The sequence below is a fragment of the Saprolegnia diclina genome (genome assembly GCF_000281045.1).
Source record: "Saprolegnia diclina VS20 unplaced genomic scaffold supercont1.3, whole genome shotgun sequence".
In the NCBI taxonomy this organism is placed as follows: domain Eukaryota; phylum Oomycota; class Saprolegniomycetes; order Saprolegniales; family Saprolegniaceae; genus Saprolegnia; species Saprolegnia diclina.
In genome coordinates, this window is record NW_008246070.1 from 689,216 (window position 1) to 707,236 (window position 18,021).

General features: G+C 60.6%; 7 protein-coding genes across 8 annotated transcripts; 6 read left to right on the forward strand and 1 right to left on the reverse strand.

Annotated features, from left to right (window-relative positions):
* Nucleotides 1–396: 396 nt before the first annotated feature.
* SDRG_01389 (hypothetical protein) lies at nt 397–2,781 on the forward strand (the record flags this gene model as incomplete). Its single annotated transcript, XM_008606912.1, has 4 exons — nt 397–638; nt 681–823; nt 871–1,374; nt 1,419–2,781. The coding sequence occupies 4 exons, from the start codon at nt 397–399 to the stop codon at nt 2,735–2,737; spliced, it is 2,208 nt and encodes a 735-aa protein (XP_008605134.1). The 3' UTR covers nt 2,738–2,781.
* Nucleotides 2,724–3,782, reverse strand: SDRG_01390 (the record flags this gene model as incomplete). Of its 2 annotated transcripts, XM_008606913.1 has the most annotated exons (10): nt 3,717–3,782; nt 3,635–3,669; nt 3,539–3,588; nt 3,467–3,495; nt 3,377–3,417; nt 3,253–3,328; nt 3,136–3,207; nt 3,006–3,092; nt 2,896–2,959; nt 2,724–2,854 (listed from the first exon to the last, which is right to left on the reverse strand). In XM_008606913.1, exons 1-10 carry the CDS (start codon nt 3,762–3,764, stop codon nt 2,805–2,807), a joined length of 552 nt encoding a protein of 183 aa, XP_008605135.1. In that variant the 5' UTR covers nt 3,765–3,782. The 2 variants fall into 2 exon arrangements, with proteins under 2 accessions (XP_008605135.1, XP_008605136.1); XM_008606914.1 differs by lacking the exon at nt 2,724–2,854 and having other exon boundaries at nt 2,855–2,959; nt 3,717–3,764.
* Nucleotides 3,783–4,047: 265 nt separating this feature from the next.
* SDRG_01391 (hypothetical protein) lies at nt 4,048–6,086 on the forward strand. Its single transcript, XM_008606915.1, has 10 exons — nt 4,048–4,378; nt 4,431–4,606; nt 4,654–4,754; nt 4,799–4,947; nt 4,992–5,038; nt 5,084–5,253; nt 5,300–5,509; nt 5,556–5,665; nt 5,709–5,853; nt 5,898–6,086. The coding sequence occupies exons 1-10, from the start codon at nt 4,082–4,084 to the stop codon at nt 6,038–6,040; spliced, it is 1,548 nt and encodes a 515-aa protein (XP_008605137.1). The 5' UTR covers nt 4,048–4,081; the 3' UTR covers nt 6,041–6,086.
* Nucleotides 6,087–6,212: 126 nt separating this feature from the next.
* On the forward strand, nt 6,213–7,887 carry SDRG_01392 (hypothetical protein). Its single transcript, XM_008606916.1, has one exon. It carries the CDS (start codon nt 6,302–6,304, stop codon nt 7,832–7,834), a length of 1,533 nt encoding a protein of 510 aa, XP_008605138.1. The 5' UTR covers nt 6,213–6,301; the 3' UTR covers nt 7,835–7,887.
* A 572-nt stretch (nt 7,888–8,459) lies between these two features.
* On the forward strand, nt 8,460–10,709 carry SDRG_01393 (hypothetical protein). The gene has a single exon (XM_008606917.1). The coding sequence runs from the start codon at nt 8,521–8,523 to the stop codon at nt 10,654–10,656; it is 2,136 nt and encodes a 711-aa protein (XP_008605139.1). The 5' UTR covers nt 8,460–8,520; the 3' UTR covers nt 10,657–10,709.
* Nucleotides 10,710–10,966: 257 nt separating this feature from the next.
* On the forward strand, nt 10,967–13,222 carry SDRG_01394 (hypothetical protein; the record flags this gene model as incomplete). Its single annotated transcript, XM_008606918.1, has 4 exons — nt 10,967–11,736; nt 11,776–12,223; nt 12,276–12,935; nt 12,983–13,222. The coding sequence occupies 4 exons, from the start codon at nt 10,967–10,969 to the stop codon at nt 13,220–13,222; spliced, it is 2,118 nt and encodes a 705-aa protein (XP_008605140.1).
* An 889-nt stretch (nt 13,223–14,111) lies between these two features.
* Nucleotides 14,112–16,431, forward strand: SDRG_01395 (hypothetical protein; the record flags this gene model as incomplete). Its single annotated transcript, XM_008606919.1, has 5 exons — nt 14,112–14,429; nt 14,477–14,931; nt 14,980–15,427; nt 15,473–15,711; nt 15,759–16,431. 5 exons carry the CDS (start codon nt 14,112–14,114, stop codon nt 16,429–16,431), a joined length of 2,133 nt encoding a protein of 710 aa, XP_008605141.1.
* Between the last annotated feature and the right edge of the window lie 1,590 nt (nt 16,432–18,021).

An 18,021-nucleotide genomic window follows, 5' to 3' on the forward strand; every position in this document is an offset into this window, starting at 1 on the left:
GCAACATCTTACTCTTCGGAGAGGCTGGCCACACGCTTGACGAATGGAGGTGTATCTTGCCGCTACAGATGGTTTGGTGCGATCTTTCCAAGTGAATCTGGTGAGAGTCCGTCTGGGGTCGGTCGATCTGCGCCACGTCCGGGTGTGTTAGTATCGTTCCGACGGCCAAACTACTAGCGCGGCCGTGGACTTTGAGCCACGTGCAGTCAGTGGCTTGTGACGGCTTCAAGGTACACACGGGACCAGAAAATGGCATCGGTCGCCCCCAGCCGCACGTCTGGTCTACAATGAAACGCCCACTCTCGCCAGCCTGACCATTTTACGCAGCTGCGACAGTTACTCGATTATCCGGATGCATCCGGATACTTACACCACACCGAAACGTCTCACAATCAAATGCGAGCCGAAGCCGAACGCCGATTGAGTTTGCACGAGTTCACGGAGCGTGTGCTGGCAGCGTCTGGTGACAGCACGTCGGCGCAGAGCCCTCGGACGCGCTTCGAGTCGGTCGTTACGGTCGCCAACGACGACGATGTCGACGCTGCGTTGACGCCAGCGCGCTCGGACCGCTGGCGCGTCGCTGCCTTCCTCCTCCTTCTGGGCTTCGTCGGTGGTGCTCTCCACGTGCTCTGTGCTTGGTACTTTAAGCTACTCGAGGCGGCCCTCATCCAGCGTTGTAGGCTCATTGATGCGCTTCTGCGAGTGCGCGCTACCGCAATGGATCAAGTCTCACCGATTGCTGCGTACAGCCTTTGGACGCTATACACACTTGTGTTTCTCGTCGTCGCTGTGGTCTTGACGCGCCTCTCGCCATCGGCCGCAGGTCGGCGCCCGCCCAAAGCTTGCTCAACTCATAGTGTGGCCGCGTAGGCTCGGGGATTGCTCAAATGAAAACGGTGCTGACGGGCATCGACCCCACGTTGTACCTACCGGGGTACTTTTCGCTTCGAACGCTGTGTGCCAAGCTGGGCGGCTTGATCGCGGCCAATGGCGCGGGCTTGCAGATCGGAACCGAAGGGGCCTTTGTGCACATCATGGCGATCGTCGCGACGGCGTTGCTCCAGCTTCGACCGTTTGCTTCGCTGCAAGACCGCCTCTCGGTGCGTCTCCAGCTTCTCGCTGCGTCGGCGGCCGTGGCCGTTTCGTCCGCCTTTGGGTCCCCTATCGGTGGCGTCCTCTTCTCGATTGAAGTCACGGCAACGTACTACCTCATCTCCAACTACCTCAAGGCTTTTGTGTCGTCGGTCGCTGCGGCCGCCATGGTGCTGTGGATGAATCGCGCGTTGGCCAGAGTCGAAGGGCTCGCGCTGTCGGCCACGCGACCATCTCAAGCGCCGCCATCGCTTTTGGACTTGCCGCTCGCAATTCTTCTTGGTACGCTCCACTTTGCCGCGTCCACGTGGGTCATGGATGCGTAGGTGCTGCCATGGGCGTCCTCAGCACCATCTTGCAGTGTGCCACGCAGTGGCTCGCGCTTCGGCGACGTCAGTGGGGCGCGTCACCGCTTCGCCACGTAAGGTTCTTTGTTCAATGGCTCGACCCGCTCCTCGTTGGTCTCGTCACCGCGTCCAGCACGTACGTTGTGACCCGCAACCACGCCCTCCTCTCGCTCTCTCAGCTTCTGTCGCCTGGCGACCTCGGGTCGCTCCCGGGCGTCGCTGCCACCGGCGCCATCCCGCTTTTCCTCCTTCCGCTTTCGATTACGCTCAAGTTCCCCACCGGCGTCTGGCTCCCAACCTTTGTCGGTGGTGCAGCTTGCGGACGACTCTTTGGCATCGCTGCCGCATCGCTCTTCCCGTCGCACATGACGCTCGGTCGTCACGGGTTCGCGCTCGTCGGCGCGGCGGGCCTCACAGGTGCCTCAACGCGCACAGTTTCGGCGGCGGTGATCACACTCGAGCTCACGGGTAACTTTGACGCGCTCCTGCCCGTGCTCGCCGGCGTCTTGGCGGCCATTGGTGTCTCGAGCCTCGGGGGGTGGCCGTCCATTTACGACATCCTCGTCGAAGCCAACGCGCTGCCGTACCTTCCGCTCATGGAATTTCAGCGGCACCAGACAGTGGCCGATATTCTGCACGAGCGCGTCGTGTACGTCTCGAGCCGCTCGTCCGTGCTGCAGCTGCTGCTCGCGCTCAATCGGCTGCCGAGCCACGAGATCCCGGTCGTCGACATCGACCAAAAGCTTCTCGGTGTCGTCGGCAAAGGCGACCTCCAGCTGCTCGTGCGGCGCTTCTACGACGCACGCGGTCTCTCGGGCTGCGAACGCGACTGGGGCGACAGCGGCAGTGACGAGGACGCTACTGACACGGCGCGTCACTCGGTGCCCAAGGGCGGTGTGTGGTCCAACCCCCTTTTGCGCTCCGGTCGGACAGCGCCGACGCTCGACCACATTTACACGACGCTGCACCGCCGGCCGTCGTCGTCTGCGACGAGTCTTCTCCGCGGCGACGGTCTGTACCCGGTGCACCCTGCGATGCTCATGAACGACGACAAGATGACTGCGCTCCTCAGCCACGAGTGGTCAATAGATAAGCTCGACGCTCTCGCGACCGAGGTCGATGTCACGACCGAGTGTGTGATCCGGCCGTTGGCCATGACGCTGGTCGCCGAGACGACGCTCGAAGATGTGCACATGCTCTTTACGATGCTGCGCATGGACCACTGCTACGTCACGGCGCTCGGGAAGCTCCAAGGCGTCGTGACAACGCGCGCACTCATCAAAGCCGCAACCAAGTAGCAAGCTCCGTTGCACGTTAACTAATGCCTTGCTTTTTTGACGAATTATGGGACGTATGGGGCCTCGATTACGATGCCAAGGAGAGGTAGCAGTTCCACCACACGGCGACGGCGTTGCCTACGCAGTGGAAGGAGCCATACATGCAGGCGCGTTTATACCCCAGAGAACACGCAAGTGCGGCGGGACGTAGTTGAACGAGAGGTATTGCGTCAGCGTCCAGACCTGAGTTACGAGATAGACAAAGCGGGAGACGTCACCCGAAGCTTACCTTCCAGTTCATCCAGAGCGCAGTGATGTACTTGGTGCGCACGAGTGTTTTGGACGCTGCGACCGACGCGCCCGTCAAGAGCGACAACTAGAACCCAAGGTATGCGAGGAAGAGATAGGACATCGCGTACCGTGAAGAGCGTCAAGGCCAAGAAAGGGGGCGTGAGAAGGAGACGGTCAAACAAAAGCTTGCCGTTGTTCGACTACAAGGGCGAGATGACGACGATGATAGGACAACAGTGGTGCACCAGGCGGTCGCCGCGGACTCGGCATTGCTCGAGAAAGCCATACCACGCGTGCATGACGGGCGCCGTGATCCCGCCGCTAGATGCCATACATTCGTCTACCTGCGCAGTCGTATCTTCTATCAACCTGTAGAGAGCAAACGCCAGGATACGCTGGAGCGAAAGGCCCTACGCCGAGTGGTCGTGGTGCCATGGAAGGAAGAATGAGATGGCATACTTGGAGAGACTTGTGCTTGAGGCCGTGCGCTAGTGCATTGCATGAGGCGGAGCGATGACATGAAGGGCGTACCAACGATTTCGCCAAAGGCGCCCATGGCTGCGGATGTGATCGCCTTGGTCCTACAGAGAGAGCTCGCAAGCTGCAGATGACCATGGGCGGGCGTACTGGAGCGGCCGCTTCTGCAGCGCTGCTTGGTAGTGCTATCTCAAGCATCGTGCGCCCTGTACATGCATGCGGTAAGCCGTACCTGCCACATGGAGACCGCGTCGGCCTTGGTCCGCTTCTTCTCGCTCATCTGGTTCGGATATGCTGCAAAGATCGCCGTTTGTCATCCGGTTAAACTCCATAGAAAAAGCAAGCAAATTAGAAAGCATTATCTATTGCTCGATTGCGACCGCGAGGTCGGTGGCGTCCTGAGCGTCGACCCACCACATTGCGCTTGTGGCTTGTGGCTTGCGGCAAGCAGCACGCAGTATACTAGTACCATCTCCTTGGCGCTGCATGCGATCGATGAGTCGGTACAATATGCCCGACAGAGTTGGACGATGTAAAGGTGCGTTTTATTAGCCAACTCCGGCCTGGGCCATTTGGAAAACCGGTGGCGTCAACAACATGCTAGCCGGACTTCAGCGCGCGCGCGTACATCGCCCCGCCATCTCTGCCATCCTCGCGCGGCCTCTGAGCACGAAGAAGGAAGCAGCCTCGTCGCGCTGGCAGGAGCGCTCGATCCGGGTCGACCGCTCCGGCTTGCTCCAGCCCGGCATTGCCAACGCGCTCCTCAAGGACAACCCGCACATGCAAGCGATCAATGCCAAGAAGAAGAAGTCCAAGGAGAACGAGCTCGTCGGCTTTTTGCGCTCGATGATCGAAGTGCGCGGGCCCATCACGGTCGCCGAGTTCATGCGCCACGTACGCCACATCGTCTGCCTCTGCCTGCCCGAGATCATCGCTATGTGTGTAGGCGCTGAGCCATCCGCTCCATGGGTACTACATGAAGCGCGACGTCTTTGGGAAGAAGGGCGACTTTACGACGGCGCCCGAGATCAGCCAAATGTTTGGCGAGCTCATTGGCATTTGGTGCATCGCGACGTGGCAGCAGATGGGCATGCCCAACCCCGTCAACATCGTCGAGATGGGGTCCTCCTACATCGACTCCATCATATACGCTCATAGCCTTCTCGTAGACCTGGTCGCGGCAGCCTCATGCAAGACTTTGTCCGGACGGCCAAGCAGTTTCCGGCCTTTTACAACGCGCTTCGGATTCACATGGTTGAAATCAGCCCTGGTAGGACATCCGTGGCGGTCCTCGGTTAAGATCTCATTGCGTAGCTTTGCGCAAGATCCAGCAGGGAAAGCTCAACGTGTCGGTCGCCGAGAATGGCCGTGAAGGTACGCTGCCCGAGCACGGCCCCACGATTGCGTGGTACGAGGACGTTTCCGAGATGCCCAAGGGCGTCCCGAGCCTCTTCATTGCCCAAGTAGAGATACGATCTTCGTCTTTACGCGGCTCATTCTGCTCTAGGAGCTGTTTGACGCGCTGCCCGTGCACCAGTTTGAGTACACGGCCAAGTATGCGCTTTAGTATCAAAGTATCGCGACGAACGTCGTGGGTAGGGGCTGGTGCGAACGCCTCGTGGACATTGACACGTCGGGCGGCGACGACCACTTTTGCTTTGTGCTGTCGCCGGGCCCGACGCCCGCAACGCGCGTCTACATTGGGAAGGAGAAGGTCTTCAACCCTGCGACCAACGTCATCCAGCACCTCGCGACCGACACGTCGACGAGTAAGCAGCATCGACTGCGCGTCGTTCTCACGCAGAAATGATGTAGCGCCGCAAGACATTCTCAAAAACATCAACGCGGCCGCCGTTCTCCAGCAAACACAGCTCAAGGAGCACACGCTCTCGGAGGACCCCAAGACGCAGCCCGACGCGCCAATCATGTCGCCCGGCGTCGCTGTCGGGGACCGCCTCGAAATTTCGCCCACGGGCATTGCGCTCGTGCAAGACGTGGCCGCTCGGATCGCGCTCGACGGCGGCGGTAAGTGCTTTCTCATTCGACAAGGTGTCCATTCTTGCGGACGTAGCGGCGCTGATTGTCGACTATGGTCGCGACCACCCGTCCGAAGTGAGTCTTCGCGGCATCCAGCACCACGAGTTTGTGAGCGTGCTGCGAGAGCCTGGTGACGTCGACTTGGTGCGTTGGTATGGAGAGAACCCGACGGTTGACATTGGACTAGAGTATCGACGTCGACTTTTCGACGCTCAAGCGATTCGCGACGGCGACGGGCGACGTCAAGGCGTTTGGCCCGATCGAGCAAGGTCTCTTCCTCAAGGAAATGGGCATTGAGCACCGCATGGCCGCGCTCTTTCAAGGCTGCTCTGGTGCGCGCGTCTCTGCCTCGAATGCTATCTCATGTCCCAAGTAGAGGACACGCAGGAAGCCATCTACCAAGCCTACGAGCGCCTCGTGCACCCCGACCAGATGGGCTCCATCTTCAAGGCCATGGCCCTTCTCTCGACCAAGGTGCCCGGCGCCCCCGTCGCGTTTGGCGGTGGCCACGACCAGTAGACAACTACAACAACATGGTCCATGGACGCTCAATCTCTTAGTTGCACTCTCGGGGGTTCGGCGAACGCGCGAGCAACACATGTGCGCGTGCGGAAGAGACACCGTGGGATTTGCCGCGCCTGAGTCTGGTTCCGCTTCGCCGGTTGTGAGCTGTGGGCAGAGGATGCTGGGTGCCAACAGCCAACAGCGAAGAGGAGACGAGGCTGTCGACCGTGTCTCTTCTCGGTTGCAAACCGCGGCGTCACTTTCTACTAAATCAGCATGCGATGGCAGGCATACTGGCGTGTGGTCGAACCGACCAAGTCGGCCGCCCAAGTCGATGCCGAGGCGTACCTTCTGTACATTGACCTCGGGTCCGATGTCTACTGGCGCGCGTCGTGTCTCCGCTTCCAGCGCTGGATGCTCTTCCTTGCAGCGTTTGTGTCGCAAATCTGCTGCGGATCCCTCTACGCGTACAGCCTCCTCATCAAGCCGCTCGCGACGCAGCTGCGCGCGACCGACGAGGCCGTAACGCTGCCGTACTACGTTGCGTACGCGTGCGTCGGTGTCGCCGCCGCCCTCGCCGGCCCGTCCATCGAGCGACATGGACCCCGCGCCGGTATGTGCCTCGGGGCTTTGCTCATGGCAGGCGGGCACCTCTGCGCCGTGCTCGCAATAGCCTACCAGCGCCCCTTTCTCTTGTACGGCTACGGCGTCTTGTACGGCGCGGGTGTCGGCATCAACTACGTCACGCCGATTGCGCCGCTGCAAAAATGGTTTCCCGATCTCCGCGGGACGGCCGCGGGCTTTGCGCTTTGCGGGTTTGGCGCGAGCGGCGTCGTCTGGGGCGGTGTGTACCAGCTCCTCTTGCGCGACGTGGGTGTCCTCTCTGTGTTTGTCGTTGGTGGCCTGGCCATGACCCTCTTGCTGCTGCTCTGCGCTTTGGTGCTCCGGACACCGCCGCCGGCCTACCGCGTCCACGGACTCGACATGCACGGCGTCGAAGAATTCGCTGGCGACTCGCGACGCGACGGGGTGTGCCTTGTGGACTTTGCCAAGGCCCACGACTACCTCGGGCCCGAGCTCGACGAGAATGAGCGCGTCTACCACGAGCGCATCCAGCACCAAACTCTGCGCGCGTGCGTCCTGTCCGCCGACTTTGCGTTTCTGTATGCAACGTACATGGCGACCTTTGTCTTTGCCATTGTCTACTTGCCCCATTTGTATGATCTCTACCTGCTCCTTGCTAGTACGAGCAGCGAGGCCGAGTCGGACGCGCTCAGCTTTTTGCTGCTCGCGGCGATTTGCAATTTCCTCGGCCGGCTCGTCTTGCCGATCGCGTCCGACATTGTGATCCGCATCGCGAGTCTCAACCCGCCCTTTGGCCGCAAGCTCGCATTTGGCGTCGCGCTTCTCGTGCAGAGCATCGTGCTCGGCGTCCTCCCAAGCGTGCTGCGACAGAGAGACGTCGACACGTTTGCGCATATGATGTGGATCACGGCATTCGTCCTCGGTGGCGCCACGGGCACCTTGCCGTCGCTCTGCACCGACTTGTACGGTGTCTACCACACCGGCACGATGTTTGGCATCCTTCTCACCGGCTCGTCGCTCGTCGGGCTCGTCGGCGGCTACCTCTTTACGCGCTGCTTTAGCGCCTGGAAAGAAGAGTCCGAGCTCGACGCCTATGTCGCCAACGCGCACTGGGTCCACGCGGTCGTGCTCAGCGGCCTCCTCTTTGTCTGCCTCGTGCGCACCAACCCCGTCGATCGATTCCAGCATGGCTACACGCTCTGTGGCCACCGCCTTTGTCGGTAGCGTAGTGGACTCGAGTTCGTCATGTATAAACGAAGCTGCGGCTACTTCTGTCCTCTCGTAGCTTCGAACGTCGGTGCTTGCCTCTTGCCCGCCTGTCTATTGCTATCGCCGCCTCGAGACGCCCGGAAGGATGCTGGAATCACGCCATTTCGTGATCGGCGACGACGGAGACCGGACTGTCGCGATGATGATCACCTAGATGGGCCAACGTTATCATGCGCGCAGCTGGCGTTGATGCAGCACAGCGCAGGGCCACGCTTGGTCGACTCGACACGCGCTTCAACTTGGGCGGCAGCCAATCAGATGTGAGTTGGATCCTGCAGCGTTTTTCAACCCTATCAATCGGGTACCTGCTGGGTGCCCTCTCGACGCTGTACAGCGACGCCGAACACGCCGACTGCGTTCGCTGGCCTTTACAGGATTGGCAAGCGTCATGGTCGCCCGTTGCTTGGGAGGCGGCGCCTTTCTTGGCAACGACCCGGTCTGTTCGAATCCAGTGGTTGCCTGTCGCAGTGTATATGATACGCTGCATTTTTTCGTGTCGCATACAAACGCTCTATTGTTTTTTTTGCTGATTTTTGAGGCCGATGCTGCGATTGCGATACGCCGAGCGCATTGAGGGAAAGTTCGCGCTTGCGAGAAGCTCGTCATTTCCAAATTGCGTCGGCACCCCACATCGACTCCACATGCTGTCACCCGTCGCGCTCTCGACTGCGGCCGTGATCTCGAGCACGATCGCTGCCAGCGTGCTCAGCGCCATCTACCTCCTCTGCCTCAAGCCCGGCAACCGCATCACCGCCCCAGAGACCTACGCGTCGCCGGACAACAGCGCGCTGCGCCCGGGCCACGGCGCCATCTACCGCGTCAACGACAAGTACCCGACGCCGGCCTTCCCCACGATGATTGAGAACCTCGCCAACACGGCGGCCAAGCACCCGGACGTCAACTTTATCGGCCACCGCGAGCTTGACGCCAACGGGAAGGCGGGTCCGTTCGTGTGGGACTCGTACGCCAAGGGCTACGGCCGCATCCAAGCACTTGCGTCGGCGCTCGTGCACGAAAACATGATGCCGGCGAGCGAGAGCGGCCAGAAGATGCTGTGCATCTACATGCGCAACCGCCCCGAGTGGCTCCTTGCGCAGTACGCGGCGCTGTACGCGGGCGGCTGCATCTCGTGCCTCTACGACACGCTTGGCGCCTCCTCGGCCAAGTTTATCCTCAACCAAACCGAGGCGCCGACCGTCGTGTGCACGACCGCCGAGCTCAAGCACGTGCTCGAGATCAAGGCGGCGTGCCCCAAGATGGCCCACATTGTGCTCTGCGACGTGGCGACGGCGGACGCCGCCGACGTCGCGGCGGCCGCGGCCGTCGGCATCAAGCTCTGGACGATGGCCGAGCTCGAGGCCATCGGCGCACGCCACCTCGTGGCCATGGCGCCAATCCACACGGACGACACGTGCTTCCTCATGTACACGAGCGGTACGACGGGCGACCCGAAGGGCGTGTGCATCAGCCACAAGAACCTCCTCACGTGCGCGCTGGGCGTCGAGATGCATTTGCGCAAGGGCAAGGCCGCCAACACGTTCAACAACGAAGCGCTGCACCTCTCGTACTTGCCGCTGCCCCACATTCTCGAGCAGCTGGTGCACTCGATTGTGATCTCGAAAGGCGGCGCGATCGGGTTTGCCCAGGGCCACACGGCCAAGATCCCTGATGACCTCTGCACCTTGCGCCCCACGGTCTTTATCACGGTCCCCCGCATGCTCAACAAAATTTACGACACGATCGTCGGCGGCGCGCGCGCGGCCGGCGGCATGAAGGCGCGCCTCTTTGAGCGCGCGATGCACACGAAGCTTGCCAACATGAAGCGCGGGTACACGTCGCACCCGCTCTACGACAAGCTGGTCTTTTCCAAGATCCAGGCCAAGCTCGGCCTCGACCGCTGCTGCGCAGTCATCACGGGCTCGGCGCCGCTCGCCGACGACGTCATGGCGTTCTTCCGCATCGTGCTCGACTGCCCCGTCGTTGAGGGCTACGGGCAGTCCGAGTGCTGCGGCGCAGTCAACATCACGGACGTGTTTGACCTCTCGACGGGCACGGTCGGGCCGCCGCTGCCGTCGTGCGAGATGAAGCTCGTGTCGGTGCCCGACATGGGCTACGAAGTGACCGACACGGTGCATGGCGACACCCAGATGCCGGTCAACGGCCGCGGCGAAATTTGCTACCGCGGGCCGACCATCTTTACGGGCTACTATAACGACCCGGAGAAGACCAAGGAAGCCGTGGATGACGAGGGCTGGCTGCACTCGGGCGACATTGGCGTCTGGACGCTCGACGGCCGACTCAAGATTGTCGACCGCAAGAAGAACATCTTCAAGCTCTCGCAGGGCGAGTACGTCGCCCCCGAGAAGATTGAAAACATCCTCAAGGTCAACCCGTACGTCGAGCAAATGTTTGCCTACGGCGACTCGCTCCACTCGATGCTCGTGGGCATCGTCGTGCCCGACAAGCGCGAGCTCGAGACGCTCGCAGCCTCGCTCGGCATGACCGGCACCTTTGAAGAGCTCTGCGCTAACGCGACGCTGACCGCGGCGGTCCAAAAGGACATGGCCGCGACCGGCAAGAAGGCCGGCCTCAACGGCTTCGAGACGGTCCGCGCGATCCACTTGCACCACGAGCGCTTCTCGATCGAGAACGACCTCTTGACGCCGACGTTCAAGCTCAAGCGCAACGACGTCAAGAAGGCCTTTATGCAGCAGATCGACGCGCTCTACGAGAAGAGCGGCGACGTGGTCGCGGGCAAGAACGTCAAGCAGAATTAAGCATCCTTTATTAACTCATATCTAATTTCTCCACGTCGCTTGTTGGTCGACCATTACCGCATCGCCCATGTCCATGTCCGCAGCACCAACGAGCGGCGGCAAGGTCCCGGCGGCGCCGTGGATGGTGGATAAGCAGGCAGCGAGAGCTCAGTGGCGTCACCGTGCTGCCAGCGTGACGCGACCAGCGGCGCAGCCTCCTGGGCACTGGCCACTGGCTCGGCGTGTCGGCGGTCGAAAGCCATATGGCAATCTGGTCATGCACGACAGCCTTTGCTGATTCCGCACAAGTCGACTTGCACAGAGAACGGCTATGGTGACGACGACGACAACGACGCTCGTGGCGTCGGCAGCGGCCGTCGGCCTCGGCGCGCTCGCGCTTAATGCGCTGCTGCCGTCGCCCGAGGTCACGACCCGCCCGAGTGTCTTTTGCGCGCCGGACGAGGCTTCGGCGACGCCCGGGAGCGGCCCCATCTACCGCACGGCCGCCACGCTGAGCGTCTCGGCGCCGTACGAGACGATGCTCGCAGTCCTCGACGACCAAGTGGCCAAGTATCCGGACGCCAACTTCCTCGGCCACCGACCGATCGATGCCAACGGCGAGGCCGGCGCGTACGTCTGGGCGTCGTATGCCCAGGTCTATGCGCGCGTCCAAGCCTTTGCGGCCGGCCTTCTCCACGAGAAGCTCCTCGCGCCGACGCCCGACGGCCTTCGTATGCTCTGCATCTACATGAAGAACTGTCCCAACTGGATCGTCGCCGAGTACGGCGCCTTCTACGGCGGCGCGACCGTCGTACCACTCTACGACACGCTCGGGTCGTCCTCAACGTCGTTCATCCTCCAGCACACGCACGCAAGCACAGTCGTCTGCTCCCGCAACGAGCTCATGGCCCTTCTCCGCGTCCGGTCGTCCGTGCCGTCGCTGACGACAATCATTCTCAGCGGCGACGTGACGGCCGACGACGAGGCCAGCGCGCGTGACGCCGGCGTGCGCCTCACGTCGATGGCCGCGATCGAAGCCATTGGCGCTGCCCACCCTGCACCGCGCGCCCCGCTTAACGCCAGCGCCATGGCCATCCTCATGTTCGTCGACCTTCTCGATGCATACTCATCCTGATCTAGGTACACGAGCGGCACGACGGGCGACCCGAAGGGCGTACCGCTCACGCACGCCAACATCCTCTTGTGCTCGTGCTCGAGCGACGCGCGCATCAAGTACCGCAAGTCCAAAGTCGCGCTCGAAGACCACCCGATCCACCTCTCGTACCTGCCGCTGGCGCACATTGCCGAGCAGCTCGCCAAGACACTCACACTGCGCCACGGCGGGTCCCTCGGATTTTACCAAGGCGACCCGCTCAAGCTTATCGACGACCTCATCGCGCTGCGCCCGACCATCTTTGCCAGTGTCCCGCGCCTCCTCAACCGCGTGTACGACAAGGTCGTTGGCGCCGGCCTCAGCGCGGGCGGCCTCAAGGGCTGGCTCTTTGCGACCGCGCTCGCGACCAAGCTCGCCAACGTCGAGCGGGGCATCACGTCGCATTGGCTCTTCGACCGGCTCATTTTTGAAAAGGTACTCTCAGATAGTACATCAGTATCCGTCGAGATGCACACGATTGGTGTAGATCCGAGCCAAGCTCGGCCTGGACCGCGTCCAGTTTGTCATCACGGGCTCGGCGCCGCTCTCGTCGGACGTGGCCTCGTTCTACCGCGTGCTGCTCGACTGCCCCGTCGTCGAGGGCTACGGCCAAACCGAGTGCACGGGCGGCGCAACGGCGTCGGACCCGCGGGACTTTTCCGCGGGCAACGTCGGCACACCCTTCTCGTGCGTCGAGATGAAGCTCGTGTCGGTGCCGGATATGGGCTACGACGTGACCGACACGGTGCATGGCAGCATGGACGTTGCGGGCCGCGGTGAAATTTTCTACCGTGGCGCGACCGTCTTTGGCGGCTACTTCAAGAACCCGGAATTGACCAAAGAAGTGCTTGACGAGGAGGGTTGGCTGCACTCGGGCGACATTGGCGTCTGGACGCTCGACGGCCGGCTCAAGATTGTCGACCGCAAGAAGAACATCTTCAAGCTCTCGCAGGGCGAGTACGTCGCCCCGGAGAAGATTGAAAACATCATTGCGTCGAGCGTCTTTGTGAACCAGTCGTTCGTGTACGGCGACAGCTACCACGCCATGGTGGTCGGTGTTATCGTGCCCGAAGAAACCGAGATCGCCGCGCTCGCAACGTCGCTCGGCATCTCAGGCACGTACAAGGAGCTCTGCGCCCACCCCAAGGTATGTGAGGTCCATGTTGCTTCTTTGCTGAGTTGTCTCATGTGTAGATTGTTGCGCACGTCCTGAGCGACATTCAGCGTGTGAGCAAGACGAGTCAGCTGCTGGGCTTCGAGACGCTCCGTGGGATCGCGCTGCGCCCCGAGCTCTTTACGATTGAGGAAGGCCTCGTGACGCCGTCGCTCAAGCTCAAGCGGCAAGCGGCCAAGAAGATTTTCGCGGACGTTCTCGATCGTCTCTATGTCGAGACCAAGGACACGGTCGCTGGCAAGCAAATCAAGCAGCAGTAGGCTCGCATAGGATGACAGCATAAGAAGCTCGTCTCGTGATGTACAAATATGTCGCGAAGACTTTGCTGCCGTAATACGAGTGGCCGAGAGGTACGGGAATCGGGCGGCGCCGAGAACGAACGCTTGCTGCGACAAGAGGCTTGGGACCCGTAGACCAGCTGTGATCGACCAGTCGTGTGACTCGAATTAGCTATAAATTGCGCTAAAGTGAGAGTTAAAATGTGCGGTTTGAACACGATTCCGAACCCTTGGAGTTGATTTTGGCGGTGCAAGATCGCGAATGGACCAATCACAGTGCATTGTGTATACAGCTGCTCGAATCAGATCACAGTATAGATCTGGGGGAAGCTCTGGCCATTGCCACGCAATAGACTTGGTACTTGTAGCAGCGCCGACCAAGTGCGCAGATTTCATTCAGACACAACGAAGGCCGGCACCATGGGGCTCAGCAATGTGCTAGCGTGTTCCACGGGCATTAGTAAATTACTCTGCACGCTCAAGTCGTACTGCGTCGGTAGTAAGAGTCCGAGCTTTTTCCACGTGATCTGTTCTACAGCTACACAGCAGTGGCGAAACGAGTTTGTGTTGATCGTAAGACTGCGAAATCGAGCCTGCTGCCATCAGTGTACGTACGGCTTGGTCAAGCCGTACGTACACTGATGGCAGCAGGCTCGATTTAGGACGCTGCGCACTGGACGCTGCGGGGGACTGTGGCGAAGACAGACTCTGATTGGTCCGAAATGCGACATTGCACCTTTTTGACCAATCAAAGGCCGGACATGGCACAACCTCCGAGGACAGATCCTTGAACCAGTTGGACAACGGCTTCAACTGAAGCCGGAAATAGGACCTCCTCATCAAAGGCAACTTTCACATCTCGTTCGTCGTCATGACCGACAGCGCCGGCTCCTTCCTCCTCCAGAGCAGCGTCCTCCTCGGCGTCGCTGGCCTCGCCTACACGCACCTGACATCGCGCGGCGACGTCGTCGCGCCGCCCGCCTCTTACTCGCAGCCCGACGACGCGACGGCCAAGCCTGGCCATGGACCCGTGTATCGCGACGGGCAGTTTCCCAAGCTCGATGTGCCTACGACGCTGGCGCAATTGCACGAAACAACAGCCAAGCACCCGAAGCTCAACTTTCTCGGCCACCGCCCGATCGACGCCGACAGCAACGCCGGCCCGTACGAGTGGCAGTCGTACGAACAGGTATCCTCTTGACTCGCCTCTCGCTTCCGATCTATAGCGTTACGTAGGTCTACGCCCGCGTTCAGAACTTTGCGTCTGGCCTCGCGCACGAGGGCCTCGTAGCGCCGACGGCCGATGGGCACAAAATGCTCAGCATCTACATGCGCAACCGACCGGAGTGGGTCATTGCGCAGTTTGCAGCCTTTTACGCGCACGGCTTTATCGCGCCACTGTACGACTCGCTCGGCGCCGACTCGACCGAGTACATCCTCAACCAAACGCTCGTGCCGTCGGTCGTGTGCACGCGCAACGAGCTGCCATCGCTCGTCGCGCGCAAGCCGCAGGTCGCCACGCTGCGTCATGTGATCTTGTGCGACACGACGTCGCTGTCGCCCGACGATGTAGCGTCGGCGTCGGCGGTCGGCCTCACGCTCTGGACGATGACGGGGCTTGAAGCCATTGGCGCTGCCCACCCGCTGCCGGGACTACCACCCCTTGTGACGTCCGACACGGCCGTCCTCATGTAGGCGCAAACTGTGAGATTGTCGCGGTTACCAAGGTGATGGTGTAGGTACACGAGCGGCACGACGGGCGACCCGAAAGGTGTGCTGCTCACGCACGGCAACCTCCTCTCGGCGGCCATTGGCGTCGAAGAGCGTATTCTCCATGGCCAGGCGCTCGAGACGATGAACAACTTTCCGATTTACTTTTCGTATCTGCCGCTGCCCCACGTGTTTGAGCAGCTCGCGCAGTTGGCTGTCGTCCAGTACGCTGGCAGCGTCGGCTTCTTCCAGGGCAACCCACTGCGCATCGTGGACGACCTCACGACGCTTCGACCGACGGCGTTTGCGTCCGTGCCGCGGCTGCTCAATAAGATTTACGACAAGATTGTCGGCGGTGCTCTCGCGGCCGGTGGTATCAAGGCGTGGCTCTTCCAGCGCGCACTGGACGCCAAGCTCGCGAACCTCCCGCTCGGTATTACGTCGCACCCGATCTACGACCCGCTCATTTTCTCCAAGGTATATTTGCATGGTTTAGGACTTGAGTCATGTGATGTCGACTAGATCAAGGCCAAGATTGGGTTTGACCGCCTCGGCTACATGCTCTGCGGGTCGGCGCCGTTGTCGCAGGACGTCATGGCGTTCTTCCAAGTGCTTTTGGGTGTGCCCATCTTTGAAGGTTATGGGCAAAGCGAGTGCTGCGGCGCGTCCAACGTGACGGACATTGCCGACTTTACCGGTGGCACAGTCGGCGCGCCGCTCTCGTCGGCCGAAATCAAGCTCGTCTCGGTGCCAGACATGGGGTACGACCACCGATAGCGCCTTGAAGTGTGCTGACGACAACCTGTAGGTACAATGTGAAGGACACGGTGCACGGCCTCAACGACCAGCAAATCCCCGTGAATGGCCGCGGCGAAATTTGCTACCGCGGCCCGAGCGTCTTTCAGGGGTATTTCAAGAACCCGACAATGACAAAGGAAGTGCTCGACGAGGACGGCTGGCTGCACTCGGGCGACATTGGCGTCTGGACGCTCGACGGTCGCCTCAAGATTGTCGACCGCAAGAAGAACATCTTCAAGCTCTCGCAGGGCGAGTACGTCGCCCCCGAGAAGATTGAAAACGTCATCAAGGGCAGCGTCTACATCAACCAGTCGTTTGTCTATGGCGACTCGCTCCACTCGGTGCTCATCGCGATCATTGTGCCCGAAGAAGCCGAGATTACCCGTCTCGCAGCGACCTTGAATGTAACCGGCACGTTTGCCGAGCTCTGCGCCCATCCTGCCATCAACGACGCGGTCCTTCAAGACATTGTGGCCGTCGGGAAGAAGGGAAAGCTCCACGGGTTCGAACTCATCAAGGCGCTGCTGCTGCACCCAGAGCCGTTTACTATTGAAAACAACCTCGCGACCCCAACGTTCAAGGTCAAGCGCAACGAAGTCAAAAAGGTGTTTGGCACCGAGATCCAGGCGCTGTATGCCAAGACGGGCGACGTTGTTGCGGGCAAAAACGTGAGCCAACAGTAGAAATTGATGAAAAATACAGCAGACATTGATGAAAATACTAGTAGTTGCATTTTGCGGATATATGTCGATATTTTGCATATTCACTGGCATCTCGGCAATGTCGTTGTCGACGTCCTTTCCAAACTGGTGGCAAAACGAAGAACATGTTGTCCGCTAAGTTGGTCGTGTAGTTGAATGAGATGACTTGGTGAAATAAACTCATATCATCACCGCAACAATACTGCTCGATGCAAGGACGTGGGTCGGGCGATGCTGCGACGTCTGCCGCATCTGCATGATCGTAGCATGTACTGTTTCCAGCCCCAAAAAGCGGCAACTCGTTACAAGATCAGACATCACACTGTGTCATTTATGGCTCGTCACTACCCAGATCCGAGTCGATCGAGAGGGCCCCGACCAAGTGCCTTACCAGTGTAGCGGTGTCTCGTGGCCGACACGCTGGATGTTGGGGACGCTGGGGCAAGCGGCGATAAGCGTCTCGGTCAGCTCCGTCCAAAGCTCCTTGTTCTGCTCCAAGGCCGCGATCTCCGTATAATCTGCGCGAGTCGGGAGGCGCTTGGGAAACGATGGGACGAGCTCGAACAAGCGTGGCAGTGTCGTCAGTTGGCGGTCGGGCCTCCGTGCAGCGTCTGAGCGCCCAACGCTCGCACCCATCGCGCGGATCGGTGGAACGTCGGGCGGGCTGCGGAGGATACGTTGATGCGGTCTCTCGGGACTCGGAGCATGCTGCGGCGGCCGCTCGGGACTTGTGATAACAACGTCTTCATCGACGTCGTGAGCAATTTTCAACTTGACGAGCGCTTCAAGCAGCGATGGCTCGAGGTACGAGACGGCGTCCTCGTCTTCGTTTGCGACGGTAGGGCTGGAGGCGTCGAGGCCGCCTTTGTTGAAGCCATTTTTGATCGCGTTTTTCGAGAGCGAGTCCCACGTGCTTTGCACCCACGCGGCGAGCTCGATGCGGTGGGGCGGCGCAAGGACAAACGCGGTCGCTGGCGTGTGGTTAGCGACTTGGCCGCGGAGACTGTCGATCCAAATGCGGCGAAGGCGGTTGGTCAGCGTGTTCTTCCACACAACGTCGGCGGGCGGCGCGGGATGGAGGACCACGTTGATGGAGTCGGCATACGCTTGCACGTCCGAGGTCCAGTGTGCGTCCCAGAGAAGCAGCACTTTCGAGCTCAAATGCGCGCGACGGCCAAAGTGGAATCGGAGAAACGCGAGCGAGAGGTCGCTGTTCCAACTAGCCGTCGGGTTACCGTAGACGACACCGCCAGTCTCTTCTTGGATGATCTGCACGTTGCCCCACTCGGTCGTGTCAAACCCTTGGCGCACGTCAGGGCGATTCTCAGCGACCGACTTCATGACGAGGAAGAGGGGGTATTTGTGGCCGTCTGCATCCCCGAGCAGCATGGCCGTGATGCGGTCCCTCTCCGAGCCACCGCACCGGACCCACGTAGTCACCGACCCCGCCGGCTTTGGGATGTATTCGTAGTTGATGCCTACAAGGTATAGAATGGCCTTGCGACTACAAAGACTTGGTCGTCCTCTGAAGAGCGACCAAACTGCACCTGTCTGTTCGGCGCGGTAGATCTT

What these genes read in the sequence shown, in the direction of transcription:
- SDRG_01391 (XM_008606915.1), top strand. Translation starts at nt 4,082, where the DNA reads ATGCTAGCCGGACTTCAGCGCGCGCGCGTACATCGCCCCGCCATCTCT. An exon ending in CATGGTTGAAATCAGCCCTG is followed by an intron (nt 4,755 to 4,798) that starts GTAGGACATCCG and finishes CTCATTGCGTAG; the next exon opens with CTTTGCGCAAGATCCAGCAG. An exon ending in GATCGCGCTCGACGGCGGCG is followed by an intron (nt 5,510 to 5,555) that starts GTAAGTGCTTTC and finishes TTGCGGACGTAG; the next exon opens with CGGCGCTGATTGTCGACTAT.
- SDRG_01392 (XM_008606916.1), top strand. Translation starts at nt 6,302, where the DNA reads ATGCGATGGCAGGCATACTGGCGTGTGGTCGAACCGACCAAGTCGGCC.
- SDRG_01393 (XM_008606917.1), top strand. Translation starts at nt 8,521, where the DNA reads ATGCTGTCACCCGTCGCGCTCTCGACTGCGGCCGTGATCTCGAGCACG.